The 20,000-nt window shown below is 35.9% G+C and overlaps 1 protein-coding gene across 2 annotated transcripts in view; it reads left to right on the forward strand.

The window, feature by feature from the left end:
- The window catches only part of LOC115220377 (inter-alpha-trypsin inhibitor heavy chain H3), an 80,527-nt gene that overhangs the window by 1,870 nt on the left and 58,657 nt on the right, over positions 1-20,000 (forward strand). For both annotated transcript variants that reach the window (XM_036510125.1, XM_029790491.2), the window contains exons 2-6: positions 8,606-8,778; positions 8,870-8,980; positions 11,605-11,861; positions 13,470-13,615; positions 18,137-18,422. In XM_036510125.1, coding sequence (XP_036366018.1) covers positions 8,606-8,778; positions 8,870-8,980; positions 11,605-11,861; positions 13,470-13,615; positions 18,137-18,422 — 973 coding nt within the window. The remainder of the gene's footprint in view (positions 1-8,605; positions 8,779-8,869; positions 8,981-11,604; positions 11,862-13,469; positions 13,616-18,136; positions 18,423-20,000) is intronic.

Here is a 20,000-nt window from a genome sequence, read left to right on the forward strand (position 1 = left end):
CAAAATTCCAATCGCCATCATTCTTGCAGTAATATCCACGTGTTTACGTATTAAGTGGTATGAAATCATTGTTTCTAAATTTAACTAGAAAACCATATATAAAACTTATAATGAAAATAAGAAAACTGGGTTCGATTTCCAACTGTACAAATACCCGTATTTTTTTTTTAACTACCGTGTTTTATATGCTCTAATATTAGACTGATATCTATAGTCAATATACGGTGATGTCTTATAATTCTATTTACTACAAAACATAGATCCACATACAAAAAGAAATAACCACTGAAAATGCACGCACAGATACGCAACCACACATATGAACGCATGCACACAGCCGTATACACAGACACTTATAAAACCGACTACACCACATGCGCATTGTTTGTTTTTAACACAACGTTTCGGCTGATATAGCCTCCAGCCTTCATCAGATGTCTAATAATAATAACAACATCATCATCATCGAAAAATACCATAAGAATGAGAACCCAGGTTTGAAATTTCTCCAAGACACCTGATGAAGGCTGGAGGCTATATCAGCCGAACTTTGTTTTAACAACATACAAGATGAGGACAAATATCCGTCAAATGTAAATAATGTAAATAAGGTATATATATATATATATATATATATATATATATATATACACATATATGGATATATATATATATATATACATACATATACATGTGTGTATATGTATATACACCGGTTCGTATTTATATGCCCGTGATTGATTATATATATAATGATGTATATATATATATATGTAAAAATACTTCCATAATTATATTATGTATGTATGTATATATAAATACACACACACATACATACATATAGTCATGCATGTATGTCAAGAAGTGGAAAATGCTTTCCAGCGGTACTATTGCTCCGTGTGAGCAAGTTTAGCGTTTATCGGAAAATTTTTAGCGGCCTTGCCTTAAATTCTATATGCCATTCCGGTGGACGATACTGGCATTTCGGACACCTACGTACTTTAGGGAGAAAGAACACGTTATCTCAACCATCATATAATATATTGCACTCTTGCTTATACTTCTACTCATGCATACAAATATACATGAGTGCGCATATACATACATATATATATATACTAATACCTTGACAATTATGTTACTTATTTGCTTGTTATGTACATACACACACACACACACACACACACACACACACCACATATATATATATATATATATATATATATATGCAGAAAACCTACGTTGTGTTCCAAGCTTTATAAGACATACACGTGTTTCAGTAAAACGACTGACAAGATTTCAATATCGTTAGATCAGATTTACCTCGTCAATGCTTTCCTCTAAACACACCGGCTCACGCTCGTGCCTACGCGGTTATCTGCATAATAAACAGTCAGTTTCAACAATTTATTCGTTAATGATGCACAAGATTTTTGCACTCTTCCCATCTATCAATCTATCTACACCTGTCATAGTATATTTTTCAATTATCAGTTTATCGAGATATATATGTAAATTGCGATAGCAGTTCATGTGTCATTATTATATATGGTTAGCGTGTAAATATTAATTCCATGTGCTGTTCATTCAAAGGGATCTTGTAGTGTAAATGAAATTTGAAAACATACTGATAGGAAGAAGTAGATAGAGAGAAGAGAATAGATAAGTATGTTAGAGGGAAGAAATGGTAAAAAGTAATGGTCAAAAGGATTGGGGGAGGAAAGAAGAAGGAAAGAAAGAAAGAGGAAGATACATTCCTCTGGATACCAAAACATCTCACACATACACACACACACATATATATATATATACAGGTAAAACAATTTAAGTGTATGCGCGTTACATAAATAATATTTTCAAGATTAAATAAAAAAACAACAGAAAATATGGCATGCCTGTATATATATATACAGGCATGTTTCTCTCCTTGTTTTTTTCTGTGTATCTTTCTGTCGAAGAGCGTAGTCTCGAAACGTAAAAGACTTTTTCTATTCCTGAGCGCTATACTAATACATTTGTTTGTTTGTACTCCACCTGCCTTCGTCTTTTGTTTATTTTCGTAAACTTTCCCTTTATATGTATATATATAGTTTTGTCTCATTTTATTTAACATGTACATGCGCAGATGAGACCCGCATTAGACTCCTCACTCGCATTATTATCGAACCGAGAGTTTAACTACAGTCTTTCCGTCGCACTTGCATAGCCTTACCTGCCATCTTGGGTCTTCTGGATACCAATACGTCTCATTATATATAATATATATATATATAATATATATATTATATATATATATATATATATATATACATATATATATATATGTATATATATATGTATATATAATATAGATATATAGATATATATATGTATATATATATGTATATATATATATATATATATATATATATATATATATATATATATATATATAATATATATATATACATATATATACATACATATATATATATATGTATATATATAAAAATTTAAAGAAATCAGAAAATGGAGAAATATTGATGAAGTAATAAATGATAATTGATGTAAACCAATTGTTGTTCATCAGTATTTCTCCATTTTCCGTTTTCTTTAAATTTTAATTCTTGATAAACTCATGTTTATCGTTGTCTTTACCTATAATTTATGAGCATTATATGCCCATATCCCTTAGACAGTTATTTTAATCTCTAACTCAGGTAAACTTATATGTATATTTATATATATATAGGCACCTCCTTTTAAGAATATTTAGTGAAATTGATTTTTTAAAAGATTGATACTCATTCCATCGGTCTCTTTTTGCCGAATTGTTTTGTCGCGGGGATGCAAATACTCCAGAACCGGTTGTCAAGAGGTGATGGGGGATAAACAAAGACACGATACATGTGTTTGTGTGTGTATGTGTGTGCGTCCGCGTGTGTGTGTGTGTGTCTTGTGTGTGTGAGCGTTTGCGTGTGTATCAGACGGGCTGCTTTCAGTTTCCGTCTACCAAATCCGCTCACAAGGCTCTAGGCGACCCGAGGCTATAGCAGAAGACACCTGCCCGAGGTGCCACGCAGTGAGACCGAACCCCGAACCATGTGGTTGGGAAGCAAGCTTTTTACCACACAACCACGCCTAGTGTTCAACACTCTCTTTCTTCCCTCACTCACCCCTATCTCACCCTTTCTTCCCATCTATCCCACTTTGTCTTGTCCCTCGCGTTCTCTTTCTTGCTCTTTGACCCTTCAAAGAGTCGATCTATTTATCTGCTTTTTGTACAAACCTATCGAATCTCAGTGCAGTTAAGCAAAGTACACATTGTTCTCTTTCGACTCTCACAAACGACAAGAGTAGAATTAGAATTGTCTACCCTGAACCGGATTGCTGTTAGAATGCGAGGCAGTATTAGGTCACGCTTCACGTTCATATTACTATATTTGTTACGTAAAGTTGTCAAAAGGGAGGTGAAGATCCGCGGCATCACAGTGGACGCTGTTCTATTTATCGTGTGTATGTATATGTAAATGTGTGTGATCGTGCGTGTGTGTGTGTGTATGGGTGTGTATTTGTTTGCATATATGTGTATGCATATATATATATACTAATACATATATTTATATATATATATATATATATATATATATATATATATATATATATACTGATGCATATCTATATGCAAAATATGTTTTCACTTTTAAATCTAATACTTCTTGCTACATCACTTTTACTAATAAAAATTGTAAGAAGAATGGAGTATTTTCTAGAAAATAAATTACAAATAAGTTCATTGCGTGTGACTTTTCGTAAATTCATGTAAAATTTGAATACGTTTAGTTTTCAGTGCCAGACCTTCATCGTGAACGTAAGCATTTCGTCTATGTTTGATAACGCAAATGAAACAATATGGATAACCAGACGTATGAATATGCATTATAATCTCTTGCTATTCTGAATAATAAAATCTGTATATGACATTTTTTTCTATACACAACAAAATATACGCATTTCAGAAGTTCCAAACTGTTGGGAGACAGCGAGTGCAGACATACAGGGAAGCAACTTTTGTATGGCTCTCATTTCGCCGCTGCTTATTTTTGATGCAAGCACGACTGGCATCCGTGAATTTGGAATGTGTTCTATATCCCGAATTTCGCATCCGTAGCAGATGAGCTACAAATGCAGTATATTAATAATTGTTTTAAATTTTGGCACAAGGCCAGCAATTTTAGGGGAGCGGTACTTAATTTATCGACCCTGAAAAAATGAAAGGCAAAGTCGAACCCGCCGGAATTTGAACTCAGAACGTAGCGGCAGATGAAATGCCACTAGGAATTTCACCCGGCCTGCTAACGATTCTGCCAGCTTACCGCCTTAATAATAATCATTTCTACTATAGGTACAAGGCCTGAAATATTGGGGGAAGGGAATAGTCGATTGCATCGACTCCACTGTTTCACTGGTACTTAATTTATCGACCCCGTTAGGATGAAAAACACAGACGACTTCGGCTGAATTTGAACTCAAAACGTAAGGACGGACGAAATGCCACTAAGCATTTACCCGGCGTGCTAGCGATTCTGCCAGCTCCCTTCCTTAAGCAGCATATTAATAATGATAAAGAACAGTTGGACAAAAAAAGTGGCATTAATCTTTCTCAAACTTCATATCTCTAAAATGGAGCTTTTTTTCGACTGTTCATTTTTAGACTAATAGTACTAGTTTCATCAAAAACGGATGCATCACCTGTAAATTGTGACAACAACCTTCAAAAACCCGAGAAAACAGTGTTAAAGAAACAGTGAGTGAATAACATGACATAATATTCATACATTAATGGATACCGTATGGAGCAACTCCCTAAATTAATTATATTTTATGATCCTAAAAACTATAGGACATATACCTCCTGAAAGAAGCCTGAATTCATGAAAACATGAATGGGTTAGCCAGTTCTTACGGCAATGCCTTCAAAGCTTCCAGTATTGTTTTACAGCTCACTCAAATTTCCAAACTTCCATTATCAGGGAATCTGTTAGTAAAATTGTCGATAGAAAGCTGACGGAAATGATTCAAGGTGACGATTTTATCTGTTTTGATATATATTTTGTGATATTTTGAAATAAAAGAAAAACCAATAGACTTTGGTATCAATATTATGATGGTGCTACGAAATTTTCAAGTAATATTTTATATCTTGACGAAAGCTACCAAAGCTCCTATCGTAAATGCAGTAAGGATCCATTCTTCATTCTGGAAGCGATTGATGCTTGTGAGGCTGTTCCTGATTATAGAACTACACAATTAACAGGACGAAGACCAGATTGGTTTTCTACTTCGTACCAAAGCGTGCGTGCAACTTGACTTCGATGGTAAAATTGAGCTTCAATACGTTGTAAAGTTATAACGATTGAATGCCAAATGATGAATTCTGTTTCGGATATATTAACGTATCTTGTGAATTTCACATACCTAGAAAAAAGTCCCTTATCAATGCTTTTCTAGGGTGTCTAAATACGGAAGTTGTCAAAGCATTTGATAGAGAAGCAGTCAGTTATAAGCCCATTGATTCCTTTGATGATAAAAATCCATCGTACAATTATTTAATGTTTCTAAATAGCTGTTATTTCGATAGAGTGTATTCCCTATGTTTTTACCTTTGAGAAGATTTGCTTTGTAATAATGCATTCAAATTTTGGCTCAAGGCCAGCAAAATTTCGGGAAAGGAGTAAGTCGATAACATCGACCCCATTATTCAACTGGTACTTATTTTATCGACTCCGAAAATACGAAAAGTAAAGTCGACCTCAACGGAAATAGAACTCAGAACGTAGAGATAGACGAAATACCGCTAAGAATCTTGCCTAGCTCCCTAACGATTCTGCCCGCTCGTCACCTTATTAGTAGCCGCTTGCATTAGGCCTTGTACGTAGTAGAATGTTCTTGTAAACAAGAATAACGTACAAGAATAAATGATGGCGGCTGCATTGTCAAAGAAGTAAGCAGTAAGCATAAGGAAAAACTTGTTATTGTATCAAGGATGAATACGAGAAATTATAATTCAACTCGCCATTCATCCGTGTACGATTGCAGTTACCATTTCAAACGTCTTTTACAGTGATAATCAATATCATTAGTATTATTTAGAGCGCTGTTTTCCTAATTACACAAAACTTCTAATGAAATGTGCATTCCAACAGAGGAATAATCCTAAATAATATACATTAAGGAATCCAATAAACGAGAACTCTAGGATAAAATTAGTTATAGTCTGCTTCGGCTAAAATTTTATTCAATAAGGTGGTTAAATTTGGATAGGTGTTACTGCTCACGTATCACACATTCTTGAATCTGAGAGAAGGAAAGAAAATATGTAAGTATATAAAATCCCACTACCCGTTTGTCATAGTCTTTCCCAGACGAAGGGCGGGACTCATAACGTTAAGGTTTGCTTATCAAAATTTATGAACTCCACTATTAAATTAATCAGCTAGAATAAAACGGTGTAAAATTTCAGACGTTAATCGTGTTTTAATCTTTCAAGTCGAAAATATGTTCTTTCGATATATTTTCCTCCACTTATTTTTTTTAGCCCTGCCGCCACAGATACACACATAACCATAACTTATCTGCTCATCGTGACACACTTTCGTTAAAAGTGTAAGGGGTGAAGAAATGTCCTTGCCCTTGATCCTTTATATTTTTCACGAACTCGGAGACAGAAATAAAATTAACCAGGCATAATGAATCACGCGGTAGGTGAACGGGAACAGCGATTGTGGATATTTTGCTGTTATCTCTGTTCATGGTTACAGTGTACTCGAGATGCCCTAATTAAATAAGAACCGGTTGGATATTGCAGTCTATCTCATCGATTAACATTCCTCACCAAAATATCCGGTTTTTGTGCCAAGAGCAGAAAAAAATATTTTGAACTGGCTTAAAAGCCGCCTGATTGGGTGGGTTTTAAGCTAGCTCCTCTGGAGAACTCTTTATTCAGTCTTGGGCCTAACAACGACACTTCCTGCATTGAGTACAAATTATATTTTGATAAACGTTTTGAAGCAATGAACAATCTTCATCAAAACAATGATATAATTTGTCGACTTGGAACTTATTGCAAAGCTGCATCATAAACAACAGTACCACCACCATACACACGCCATTCAGTCTTTTTATGATGGTAATGGAGTGGTAGTAATAGTATGAGCTGTAGCTGTGAAAGTGGCGGAGGCGACAGTGATGATGATGGTGGTAGTAGCCGAGGTGGTCAGGGATGAAGGTGAGAGTAAGTGATGTGACAGGCAGTGGTGATGGTGGTGGAGGGGAAGGTGGTAAAGTCAAAGGTATTACTGGTGATGGTACTAAGAAAATGAATTCAGTGGCTAGTCACTCTTTCTCTCACATACCCATTCTTTCTCTCTCTCTTACTAATACTCCCACTGCCACCATCAACACTACTACTTTTAATAAAACAACATCAACAGTAGAAGCGTCATTGACTAGTGAGTCAGGGTGTCAAAGTGTGACACACTGACACACAGAAATTAGTTTTCTCATTTATTGTAGAAGCTGGCAGAAACGTTAGCACGCCGGGCAAAATGCTTAGCGGTATTTCGTCTGTCTGAGTTCAAATCCCGCCGAGGTTGACTTTGCTTTTCATCCTTTCCGGGTGGTTATGTTAAGTACCAGTTGCGTACTGGGGTCGATCTAATCAACAGTTCCCCAAAATTTCGGGCCTTGTGAATCGTAAGCACGTCGGACAAAATGCTAAGCGACATTTCCTGTGACCCTTCATACCTTGAATTTAAATAATACCAAGGACAACTTTACCTTTTATTCTTAGGGAATCGATAAAATAAGTACCTGTCAAGCACAGGGGCTGATGTAATCAACTACCATTTTCCCCCAAAACTGCTGGCCTTGGAGGAAAAAGAATTATTTTGAAAAAGAGTAAGACGATTGACACAACCCAAATAGAAGAATGAAATGTATTCTTAGTTACTTTATTATTATGATAGCAAAAGGTAGTGAACTGGTAGAATCAATAGCACTCTGGACAAAAGGCTTAGCGACATTTTGTCCGTCTTTAATTAGTGAGTTAAAATTCCGCAGAGGTCGACTCAGCCTTTATTTCTTTCGTGGTCGATAAATTAAGTAACAGTCAACAGTAGGGTCGATGTAATCGTTCACACCAACCCTAGAAAATTTGAAGCCTTTTCGCTATAACAGAAAACAATATTGTGAGACCAAATTCTGCCTGGGTATAATTTGATTTTGCTCTCCGCTGTGTGTGTGAAATAATTCCTGAGAATGGCTGCAATGATATTTGGGAATCGATTCAACTAATTACAATTAATTCCCTGCTATTATAGATCTTGCATCTTTCCTCCCAAATTTTGGTCTGATATCGAAGCAAAATAGAAAACCGATAACTTAAGAATTTTAGACACAAATCAGAAATCAATATATCTTGAGCACAACATAGATTAGAACATATCAAACATTGCTACACAGAATGATATCAAATGTTGCTTGCATAATTACGATTGGAAGATACCAAGCACTGCTTTTATGATTGACTTGCAAATGCATTGATATGATTTACTATATATTATAGGGTGTAAACTCGGAGCCACCGGATATTCTTCGCTTACACATCCAGTCGGATATTCGAATGAGATTCGCCACCACGCAAATTACAAGTTTGGTTGCCAATAATAACAATTATTCTCAAGAAGTCACCTTTAATGTCAACTTACCAGAAGAGGCGTTTATATCCAGTTTCAAAATGTAAGTATTTTATACTGACGTTGAAAGAAAGCGTAGTCATCTATTAAATTATCGAATAATGATAACATATTTCGTATTTCTTTATAAACAGGGTAATCGATGATGTTGAATATCCAGGTGAAGTTAAAGAAAAGGAGCAAGCTAAAAAGGCGTACGAAAAAGCCAAACGCAAAGGTCAAAGTGCTGGTCATGTTGCCAAAAAGTTAGTAAATTCTTTTATTCTGAAAGATCAAATTCCGTTCTTTTCTTTGTAACTACTTTCCAAACGAAATTTCTTCTACTCAAAGAATTTAGGTTCTTTTTTCATTCGAATTCAGTGGCTGTTTTCAAAATCGATGTCATGAATCAATGAATATATAATTATTATTTGTTAGGTTGAAGCCGTAAAACTGCGTGTCTTAGGGGTTATGGGATTGCGCTTATGATCAAGAGAGTGTGATTGCGTTGTGCTTTTGAGCAAAAATATCATTTCACATTACCTCACACCGCTTTTGAAGGTGAATAGTCCTGTGACAGACTGGAAAAACAGCCTGATGATCCAACGGCTCGAGAAGGATCTTCGATCTTCTTTTTTTAACTTAGAGGCGGAAAGCTGGCAGGATGCTGAGCGAGTTAGACGAAAAGCTTAACGGCATTTCTTTCGCCTCTTTACGCTTAGCGTTCAAGTTTCCACCGAAGTTGAATTTGGATTTCATTCAATCGGTTCGATGAGATAAGTACCACTTGAGCACCGGTGTCATTTTAATCAACTTAGCCTCTTACTTAAAGCCACTGGCTTTACTTAATCAACTAATCCTCTTACTTTAAGACACCGTACCAAAATTCGAAACAATTATTTGCGTTGAATGAATTTGTTCCAGTACGTTACATTCTGAGTTCAAATAGTACCAAAGTTAATTGTGCTTTTCTTCAAACTGGGATCGACAAAATTAAGTACCAGTCAAGATAAGACAAACAAATGCCCATACAAATTATGAAGTAGCAATTGATACGATCAACTAATATCCATTTTCTAAAAATTACTAGCATTGTACATAAATTATGAATAATCATTAAATTATTTTTACGGTGGGTGGACAGAAAAGTCGAAACGTCTGTAGCAATAGAATAATATCATTAGTTCCGGATTTTCTCATTTTGAGTTCAAATCCTGGTTAGGTTAACTTAGCATTTCAAAATTCCAACTCGATAATATAAGATACCAGTGAAGTATTGGAGTCAATTCAATTATCAAAGGAGCCCCCACCTCCAAATCTCTTAACATTTTGACTGCAAAAACATTATGAAGTTAACTTTCTGTTTTCTTTTTATTTATAATCCCTTTCACACAGGATGCACAAATAGAATATAAACATACCTCAGTAATTGACTGGTGCTCGTTCTATTGTACATTTTTACTGAAACACTATGAGGCGAACAATCACCATCTAGTCAGGTGGTGATGAGCAAATATGCACACAACAGTGCTCAAGCACGCGCACACAGACATACCTACACAAACACACACATACATATGCACGCACACATACAGACAACAACACATACATATATATAGGAATATATATATGTGTGTGTCTATAGCTTCTTATAATATTCTTTCGATATATTTTCCTCCATTTATTTGTTTAGCCCTACCGCCACAGATTCACACATAGCCATAACTTATCTGCTCATAGTGACACACTTTCGTTAAAAGTGTAAGGTGTGAAGAAAGGTCAGTGTTCTTGATCCTTTATATATTTCACGAGCTCGGAGACAGAAATCGCGTTAACCAGGCATAATGAATCATGCTGTAGGTGAACGGGAACAGCGGTTGTGGATATTTTGCTGTTATCTCTATTCGTGGTTACAGTGTACTCGAGTTGCCCTAATTAAATAAGAGCCAGTTGAATACTGCAGTCTATCTCATCGACTAACCTTCTTCACTTTCCGTCTAAGTAACTCGCTCACATCGTTTCTGATGAAGGAATATCCCTAATATCCCAGAAACAGTTGTAAGACTACCTTTCTATTTGTACATGTCCTATAAATTCCACACTGCCTTGGCTTTGTTGTCTCATTTTATTTAACATATACATGCTCACACAAGACTCGCAATAGACTACTCACTCGTATTATCGTCGAACCAAGAACCTAACTACGGTCCTCCCGTAGCCTTACCTCTCATCTTAGTTCTTCTGGATACCAATACTTTTCATATCATTGATATATATTGCTAAACACATGCAAATGAAGTAAAAGCAACCATAGTGTAACAAATATTATTAAACACATATACTAATCTGTGTGGAGGCGCGTGGCTTAGTGGTTAGGGTGTCAGCATCATGATCGTAAGATTGTGGTTTTGATTACTGGACCGGGCGACGCGTTGTGTTCTTGAGCAAAACACTTCATTTCACGTTGCTCCAGTTCCGTCCAGCAGCGGAACACATACGCCATAGAAACCGGGAAATCGGGCCCATGAGCCTGGCTAGGCTTTAAAAGAGCACGTTTATTATTTTTATACTAATGTCTATGCATTGTGAATTTTGCAGTGGCTACAATAGCGTAGCGGAGTAAATAACTCTTATGTCGCCGATGTTGACACACCTTAGGGTCGGGCGAGATAACTCACTCTTAGTCTCATTTGGGAGTGATGGATATCGATATTTCGCCATTTGTGTGCCTTTTCAGTATAAAGCAACTGCTTGAGTTGAAGGCGAAACAGAAACAAGTCCGTGTCCAAGTTTTTTTCTTCTGGGGTGTTTTGTAAATGTATTCTTTGAATAATGCTGTGCTCAATATTCTATTCAAAATCCTATATCCTATGAAATATTCAATATTTAGACCTCGAGATACAAACAAATTCAAGATTAATATCAATGTTGCTGCTCTGAGAAATGTGACATTCGAAGTTCGGTACCAAGAGTTGTTAAGAAGAAAACTCGGTTTGTATGAACATTCCATCTACGTGAACCCTGGTCAACCTGTTGAAGATGTAAAAATACAAGTCTATATAGAAGAATCTAAAGAAATTCGTATCTTGAGGGTACCACCTTTACGTTCAACTGATCCAACATTCACTGACGCGACACCAGAATCAAGTGAGTATTATCTTGCGAACGTTCTGTGGGCAAGAGGGAGTTCATTTTTGTTAACTTCTCTAGTATATACATACTTAGAATGATCATAATTCTTCCGTATGTAACAACAATTTTAAGTATAAATATTATCATGGGGGTACTGTACATAAAAGACATTTATAATATCTCATTTTAAACCAGAAAATTCTATAGGGTTATTAAAAGACTATTGAATTTTTCGCTATGTATATGTGTGAGATCAGGAGAAAAATTATCTCATCTGAGTTTCTTATGAGCATAAATCAGTACTAACGGACTCTGTGTTTGAGATGTCTGCGAGTAAACCGATAGCGCTACTCCAGAGTCGTACTCTAATATGTGAAAAATTCTGGTTGAACAAAATGATAATACGAATGCATCATAAAATATCCATAAATTACTTATTCATAAGCAGACAAAGAATGCTAAATTCACTTAAGTGACTATTATTTTATATCAAAATTTTCATCGCACAAATTACGATCATCTGACGTGATATCACCGCTTCAATGTTTTGTGACGTATTATAGTGTGTGTGTGTGTGTGTGTGTGTGTGTTGTGTGTGTGTGTTGTGTGTGGGTGTGTGTATGGGTGTGTGTGTGGTGTGTGTTGTGTGTGTGTGTTGTGTGTGGGTGTGTGTATGGGTGTGTGTGTGGGTGTGTGTTGTGGAGGGATCTTGACCACCGCCACGTGACTGAAAGTGGACTGATGCATTTGAATAATAATAAAGAAACTGTTTCAACCGAGAGTAGTTTACAGTAAGAGTTGACAGTGGTACTTGATTGCATTGATCGTCCGTATGGTTTACTGTATTACTTTAATAACTTTACGTTTGGAATAGAATGGATTGCTTTCTGTGTGAACATATTTACTCTGCGAAAGTCACATTCTATATAACCATATCCAAATATCTATTTGGGCAATGCTATTCTTACACACTTATGCACAACTCCCAACATAGCAGGATGCATGTATGCATTTATATATATATATATATATAAACAAAGATAAATGCGATACAATAAAATTAATTATAATCGCCGGTGTACCAGTACACGCCATATATTATACATATATCATTACATTCAAGGCGAAGAGTGCACTAGATACACAATAGCTGGATAAATTTAGTGAGATGAAAATTAAAAACTTTTACAAACTTAACTTTTCTTATACTGCAGTTTCGCCAAATTCAGTAATAAAAATAGTATTTATTTACTCAGGCTGGCTCTTCAGTAAGATTCCTGTTAATGATGGGAAGACCATATCAATAGACCCATGTGCGTCTATCGAAATGCTCATTCTAAACTATTCAAAACACTGCGCAGACTCAGAACAAACCCGACAAAATAGGGGATTGTGGTATATCGTCTAACGGTCAGAAATTTATCGAGAGAATATGTAAACAAAGATAAATGCGATACAATAAAATTAATTATAATCGCCGGTGTACCAGTACACGCCATTGGCTACTATTTCCATCAGACCGACCAAAAATTTGCTTGGCGTCATTCTCTGTTACAAATATAATTTCGACATTTCATTAAAATATTCGGAAACAATAAAGTTTTCGCGAAATTTCGTTAACAGCGACCAATCCAGACGCAACAATTTCGCGCCCTTCAATAAAGACAGCTGAAATTACATACGTACCATCAGACACTGGAACTCTGGATGGTATTTTTGAAATCAAGTATGATATAGACCGACGCAAACAGTTCAATGGTGATATATTGGTAAGTGAAATTTGCCTTATATTTTAATTCTGCACTCACATTGTTATTACAGTATATGTTCTCACGGCTACACACACACACACACACATGTATATATATTATATATATATATATATATATATATATATATATATACTAGCAGTATCGCCCGGCGTTGCTCGGGTTTGTAAGGGAAATAACTATATAAGCATTTTTAGAGAGTTATAGCCAAAAAATAGCAAAAAATGCATTAAAAATGGAAAAAATATGATGGTAAATTTTTTGAAAAATCGTTGACTCATCGTAGACATTTTTAGAGAGTTACTTCCCTTATATAATAGCGAAAAAATGCATTAAAAATGGAAAAAAAACGATGGTAAATTTTTTTTAAATCGTAGACTCATGTAGACGCTTTCTTAGCCATTTCTGTTTTGGTGTCTTCAAGCCATGAAGTCGTTGTTCTAAAAGAACGCTGGTCTCCTTGACAACGCTTTACGACGTATTTCCTTACACTCCCTTCCCCACAGCTTCACGAGGGAGGGGAGAAGCAAACAGGTGCAGGTGTGACCATGGACGCCAACTCCGCCGCCATCGACACACGAAAAATTATGTTAATTATTTTTAAAATCGTAGCTCATCGTAGACGCGCGCTAATACTCAGACGGGCTCGATATAAATCACGACTATAAGCTACCCGAATTTGGTTAACTGCACCGCAAAATGTGGGAGTAGTTAGAATCTAAATCGAAGGGGACAGACACTCACACAACTACAGTTTTATATATAAGATATACATAGCGCAGTAGTGGTGAGAATGTGACAGCAAAGAAAAGCATACATTCACTCTCTGCATGCAATTAGACTCGGAAAGTTCGTGAGGAACCCATTGACCCAATTTGCTGACTTTTCCGATAGCACACAGGTCTCAATGAATGGTTGAATGACCAATCCAAGCTTCTCTGCTAGTTCCCCTCAACAGTTACGATGATATTTGTTTCCACCAGGGTTTTCAGGATGTCCTTGTCGAGTTCTCACAGATCTTTCAGGATGAGGCTCGTCTTCTAGGCTGTTCAATATAGCTTTGAAAAAAATAGCTGTTAAAATCGAAATGCACTCTTCAAAACTTGCACTATTAATAAGGACAAGATAAAATTACTACCTGCTTTTATAGCAAGTTAATATAAGTAGTTTATCCCATTCCCCTCTGACTTTTAGTTCAAGCTGTTGAAAAAACCGCATTATTATATATATATACATACATACATACATACATATACACACACACTCTCTCTCTCACACACATGCACACATTATATTCTGTTATTCTTTTATATGTTTCAGCCTTGAGGTTGTGGCCATGCTGGATCATGTGTGTGTGTGTGTGTGTCTATCTGTCTGTCTGTCTGTATGTATATATGTATATGTATGTGTGTGAACAATAATATTTTCAACAGATGTGTTGCAAATGTATCTGATTGTTCTCAGCTTCAATACTATGTGTGTGTGTGTGTATGTATGTTATATGTATGTATGTGTGTGTTGTGTTGTGTGTGTGTGTGTATGTATGTATGTATGTATGTATGAGTGTTGCCTCAAATCACTATCTCTGGCTATTTACTCTCTTCCAAGAACATTTTCACTCACACTTATGTGTTAGCTTCCCATACATTTTACTCATGTATCTATCAGCGTGATAGAGAGAAACAAATATTACATCTAGTTTCACTTTATTCGTTGTCCACTGTGTGTTGTGCGTTTGCGTGTGGTGTAAACCAGACTAAGAAAAGCATTTGACACACACACCAGAATGTGAGTTTTCTGTAAATTTTGCTTATTGGAGTTTAAATTTTAAAAACTGGACCTGGCATGACGCGATGCATTGTACTCTTAAAATTTCTAGGTAAATTGTAATTGAAGAAATCCTATATTGTAGATTTGTATAACTCCCAAAGGGAGGCAGATAAAATCTGCCTTTTATAATAAGAGATATATATGCGCAGGAGTGGCTGTGTGGTAAGTAGCTTGTTTACCACCACATGGTTCAGGGTTCAGTCCCACTGCGTGGCTCTTGGGCAAGTGTCTTCTACTATAGCCCGGGCCAACCAAAGCCTTGTGAGTGGATTTGGTAGACGGAAACTGAAGAAGCCCGTCGTATATATGTATATATATATGCGTGTGTGTGTTTGTGTGTCTGTGTTTGTCCACCTAGCATTGCTTGACAACCCATGCTGGTGTGTTTATGTCCCCGTTACTTAGCGGTTCGGCAAAAGAGACAGATAGAATAAGTACTGGTCTTACAAAGAATAAGTCCCGGGGTCGAGTTGCTCGACTAAAGGCGGTGCTCCAGCATGGCCGCAGTCAAATGACTGAAACAAGTAAAAGAGTAAAAGAGTAAAAGAGTATATATCACCATGACCGTGACCGACCAGGCCATCAGATGTTACACATCGCTGGTCACAATGCGCTTCGCATTGTGGCGCCACCAGAAGAGAGAGTGAGAGAAAGTTGTGGCGAAAGAATACAGCAGGGATCGCCAACACCCCTTGCCGGGGCCTCGTGGAACTTTAAGTGTTTTCTCTCAATAAACACTCACAACGCCCGGTCTGGGAATCGAAACCGCGATTCTACGACCACGAGTCCGCTGCCCTAACCACTGGGCCATTGTGCCTCCACACACACCACACACACATACACACACACACACCACACAATATATATAATATATATATATATATATATATATATATATATATATAATATAATATATCGTGGCACTCGCCTGTTGCGACGACGAAGTTCCAGTTGGTCCGATCAACAGAACAGCCTGCTCGTGAAGTTAACGTGCAAACGACTCAGCAGTCCACAGACACGTGTACCCTTAATGTAATTCTCAGGGAAATTCGGCTTGAAATACAGGAACAACAGAAACAGGAAATAAAAGTGTGAGAGAAAGTTGTGGTGAAAGAGTACAGCAAGGTTCGCTGTATATATATATATATATATATATATATCTTTATATATAAAAGTAAGGTTGTGTGAGTGTCTGTCTCCTACGATTTAGATTTCTAACTACTCCCACATTTTGCGGGGCAGTTTAACCAAAACCGGGTATCTTATAGTCGTGATTCATATCGAGCCCTTCTGGGTATTAGCGCGCGTCTACGATGAGTCTACGATTTTAAAAATAATTTAACATCATTTTTTATTCCATTTTAATGCATAATTTTTTGTGTGTCGATGGCGGCGGAGTTGGCGTCCATGCTCACACCTGCACCTGTGTTGCTTCTCCCACTTCTTCCCTCCCTCGTGAAGCTGTGGGGAAGGGAGTGTAAGGAAATCAACGTCGTAAAGCGTTGTCAAGGAGACCAGCGTTCTTTTAGAACAACGACTTCATGGCTTGAAGACACCAAAACAGAAATGGCTAAGAAAGCCCAAAAGCAAATTCTACAAAATCGGGAAACACGCCACACAGGGAAGGTTCCCCGTGCAAAGAATTTGCACAACCGAATGTTATAGTTGTTGCACAAATCTATATATATAAAACTGTAGTTGTGTGAGTGTCTGTCACCTTCGATTTAGATTCCTAACTACTCCCACATTTTGCGGTGCAGTTTAACCGAATTCGGGTATCTTATAGTCGTGATTCATATCGAGCCCGTCTGGGTATTAGCGCGCGTCTACGATGAGTCTATGATTTTAAAGAAAATTTACCATCAATTTTTCCCATTTTTAATGCATTTTTGGCATATATAAGGGAAGTAACTCTCTAAAAATTTATTATTAAATCTCAGAACGTAAAAAGCTACAGTAACACCCCCCACCCCTTGTGGTTAACCATATTGAGATGGCTATTATACTTTACATCTCTAAAGATGCTTATATGGTTACTTCCCTTACAAACCCGAGCAACGCCGGGCGATACTGCTAGTATATATATATATATATATATATATATACGTATGTAAGTATCTTTGTGTGTATATAAATATATTATGTATGCATGTATGTTTCTGTATATATATATATATTCTATCTACTTTCTAATTCCTACACACAGTTTCTCTCTCAATTTTTTCGTTCTCTCTCCATTTTTCTCTCTCGTCCCTTTCTATCGAAGAGAATTGACTCTAAATATCAAAAACTTTTCCATTTCTTCCAAGCATTAACTTAATACACCTGCTTGTCCCCTTACTCATCTGAAGTATATAAATATATATATATATATATATATATATATACGCCATGATAGACCGTTAGCTCCTACACGCATTTTTTCTCTCCTTGTTTCTCTCCTTGTTTCTTTTCTGTGTATCTTTCTGCCGAAGAACGTAGGCTCGAAACGTAAAAGACTTGTTATATTCTATTCCTGAGCGCCATACTAATACATTTGTTTTTGTGTGTACTCCACCTGCTTCGTCTTTGTTTATTTTCGTAAACCTTCTCGTTATATATATATATATATATATATATATATATATATATATATATATATATAACATATATATATGTTTATATGCATACAAAAATATATTTTCCTGTCAGGCAGTGAATGGATATTTCGTACACTTCTTTGCACCGGCTGATTTGGAACCAATTCCCAAGGACATTTTGTTTATCTTGGACACAAGCGGCTCAATGTCGGGACGTAAAATAGCACAAGTGATTCAAGCAATGATATTTATCATGCATGACTTGGTAGAAGGTGATCGCTTCAACATTATGGACTTTGACGACCAAATAATTTTTTGGAAACCTACTCTGCAGCCATGGAATCCAGAAAATGTCAAAGATTCGTTGAAGTGGGTTAGACAGAGAAGGGCATCTGGAGGTAGGTTCTGCTTCAGTTATGCGCTGTAATAGTGAATGCACATCACTAGGCCTGAATGAAGCATCTCATCTCTTGCACTTCGCATGCATTTTTCTTGCATTTTTTAAAACTGTCTTTTAACGTATATGTTGACTCATAACTAGGAGGAAACATCTCTCTCTGTCTCTTTCTCTCTGTCTCTCTCTCTGTCTCTCTCCTTTTCTCTCTCTCTCTCCCTGTATATATATACATATACATACATACATATATATATATATATATGCATATTGAAAGAGAAAAGGGGGGAATGTAGTAAGAGCATGTTTTGAAAAATAGATGGTCCGATGAAGTTCCACAATAATAACCTTGATACGAAACAGCTGTAAAAGCGGGCGAGAGGAATAAACGTCTTTTAAGCAATTACGGTAGATTAAAAGTGTACTATATTTTCAAGATAAACGTTCAAATTAAAGTACTTAAATATCTTGAACTTCGAACTTCGATGTAGATGAAAAACGTAATATTTTAAAATTATACATAATTTTCGTAAATATGTGGATATAGTGCCGATGTCAGTCGTACGTGTCAAATTTAAATTAAATTTATTCTTAAATTAATTTATTTAATTTGAAAGATTAAGTAGAAACTATAGTCCACTATTAACCTACTGTAATTAAAAAAAAAACTTTTATTCATCTTGCCCGCGTTTACAGCTACTTCGTATCAAGGCTTTATTGTGGATATTCATTGGAACAGCTATAATGCCGCCTTGCATAAGCATGTTGGAACTTGAGAAGAAAGTTAAATTTTCTTATCCTCTGACCTTTATGTATATATGTATATATGTATGTATATATATATATATATATATATTTAAATAATGAGGGAGATAAATTTAATATTAATTTAATTAATATCAATTTAAAACCAGTAGCCTAGCATACAAAAATCTGAAAAATCAGAGAAAATTCTTATACATGTATATATATATAATATATATATATATATATATATATATATATATATATATATATATATGCACGTATCTAGTATATGTATATGTATCTATTTCGACTTTAGGTAGTGTCTCTTAGTATGTCGCTTAAAGCACGTTCACTCTTGGGCTACCTGATGTCCGCCATCTGTCGGTGTACCTAGGTACGACCGGCAAGAAGAACATGGCAAGGAGCACTCAGTATATCTAGTGGGTTATCTTATTTTACACCCACCACATGAAGTGAAACAACCTGTACTGTTTGATGCAACACAACTAAATGCATAATAATATCCTATCTCTTAGGAACAGCTGCAGGATGGGTCGATACGATCGTCGCGCTGCATAATTATTCGAATTTAATACATCTTTCGTTTCCTTCTATATATATATAGCATATATATATATATAATATATATATATCAATATATATCTATATATATATATATATATATATATATATATGTACAAGCTCATCTCATTAAGCGTTCAGAATATTTTTCCATCGAATTGGCGTAACAACCCTCATCCTTTGATTTTACTGTTTTGTTCTCATTGTTTTGTCTTTTACTGTTTTTACTTTATTATTGTTTTTACTGTTTTGT

This window comes from Octopus sinensis, linkage group LG16 (genome assembly GCF_006345805.1).
Source record: "Octopus sinensis linkage group LG16, ASM634580v1, whole genome shotgun sequence".
NCBI classification, from domain to species: Eukaryota; Metazoa; Mollusca; class Cephalopoda; order Octopoda; family Octopodidae; genus Octopus; species Octopus sinensis.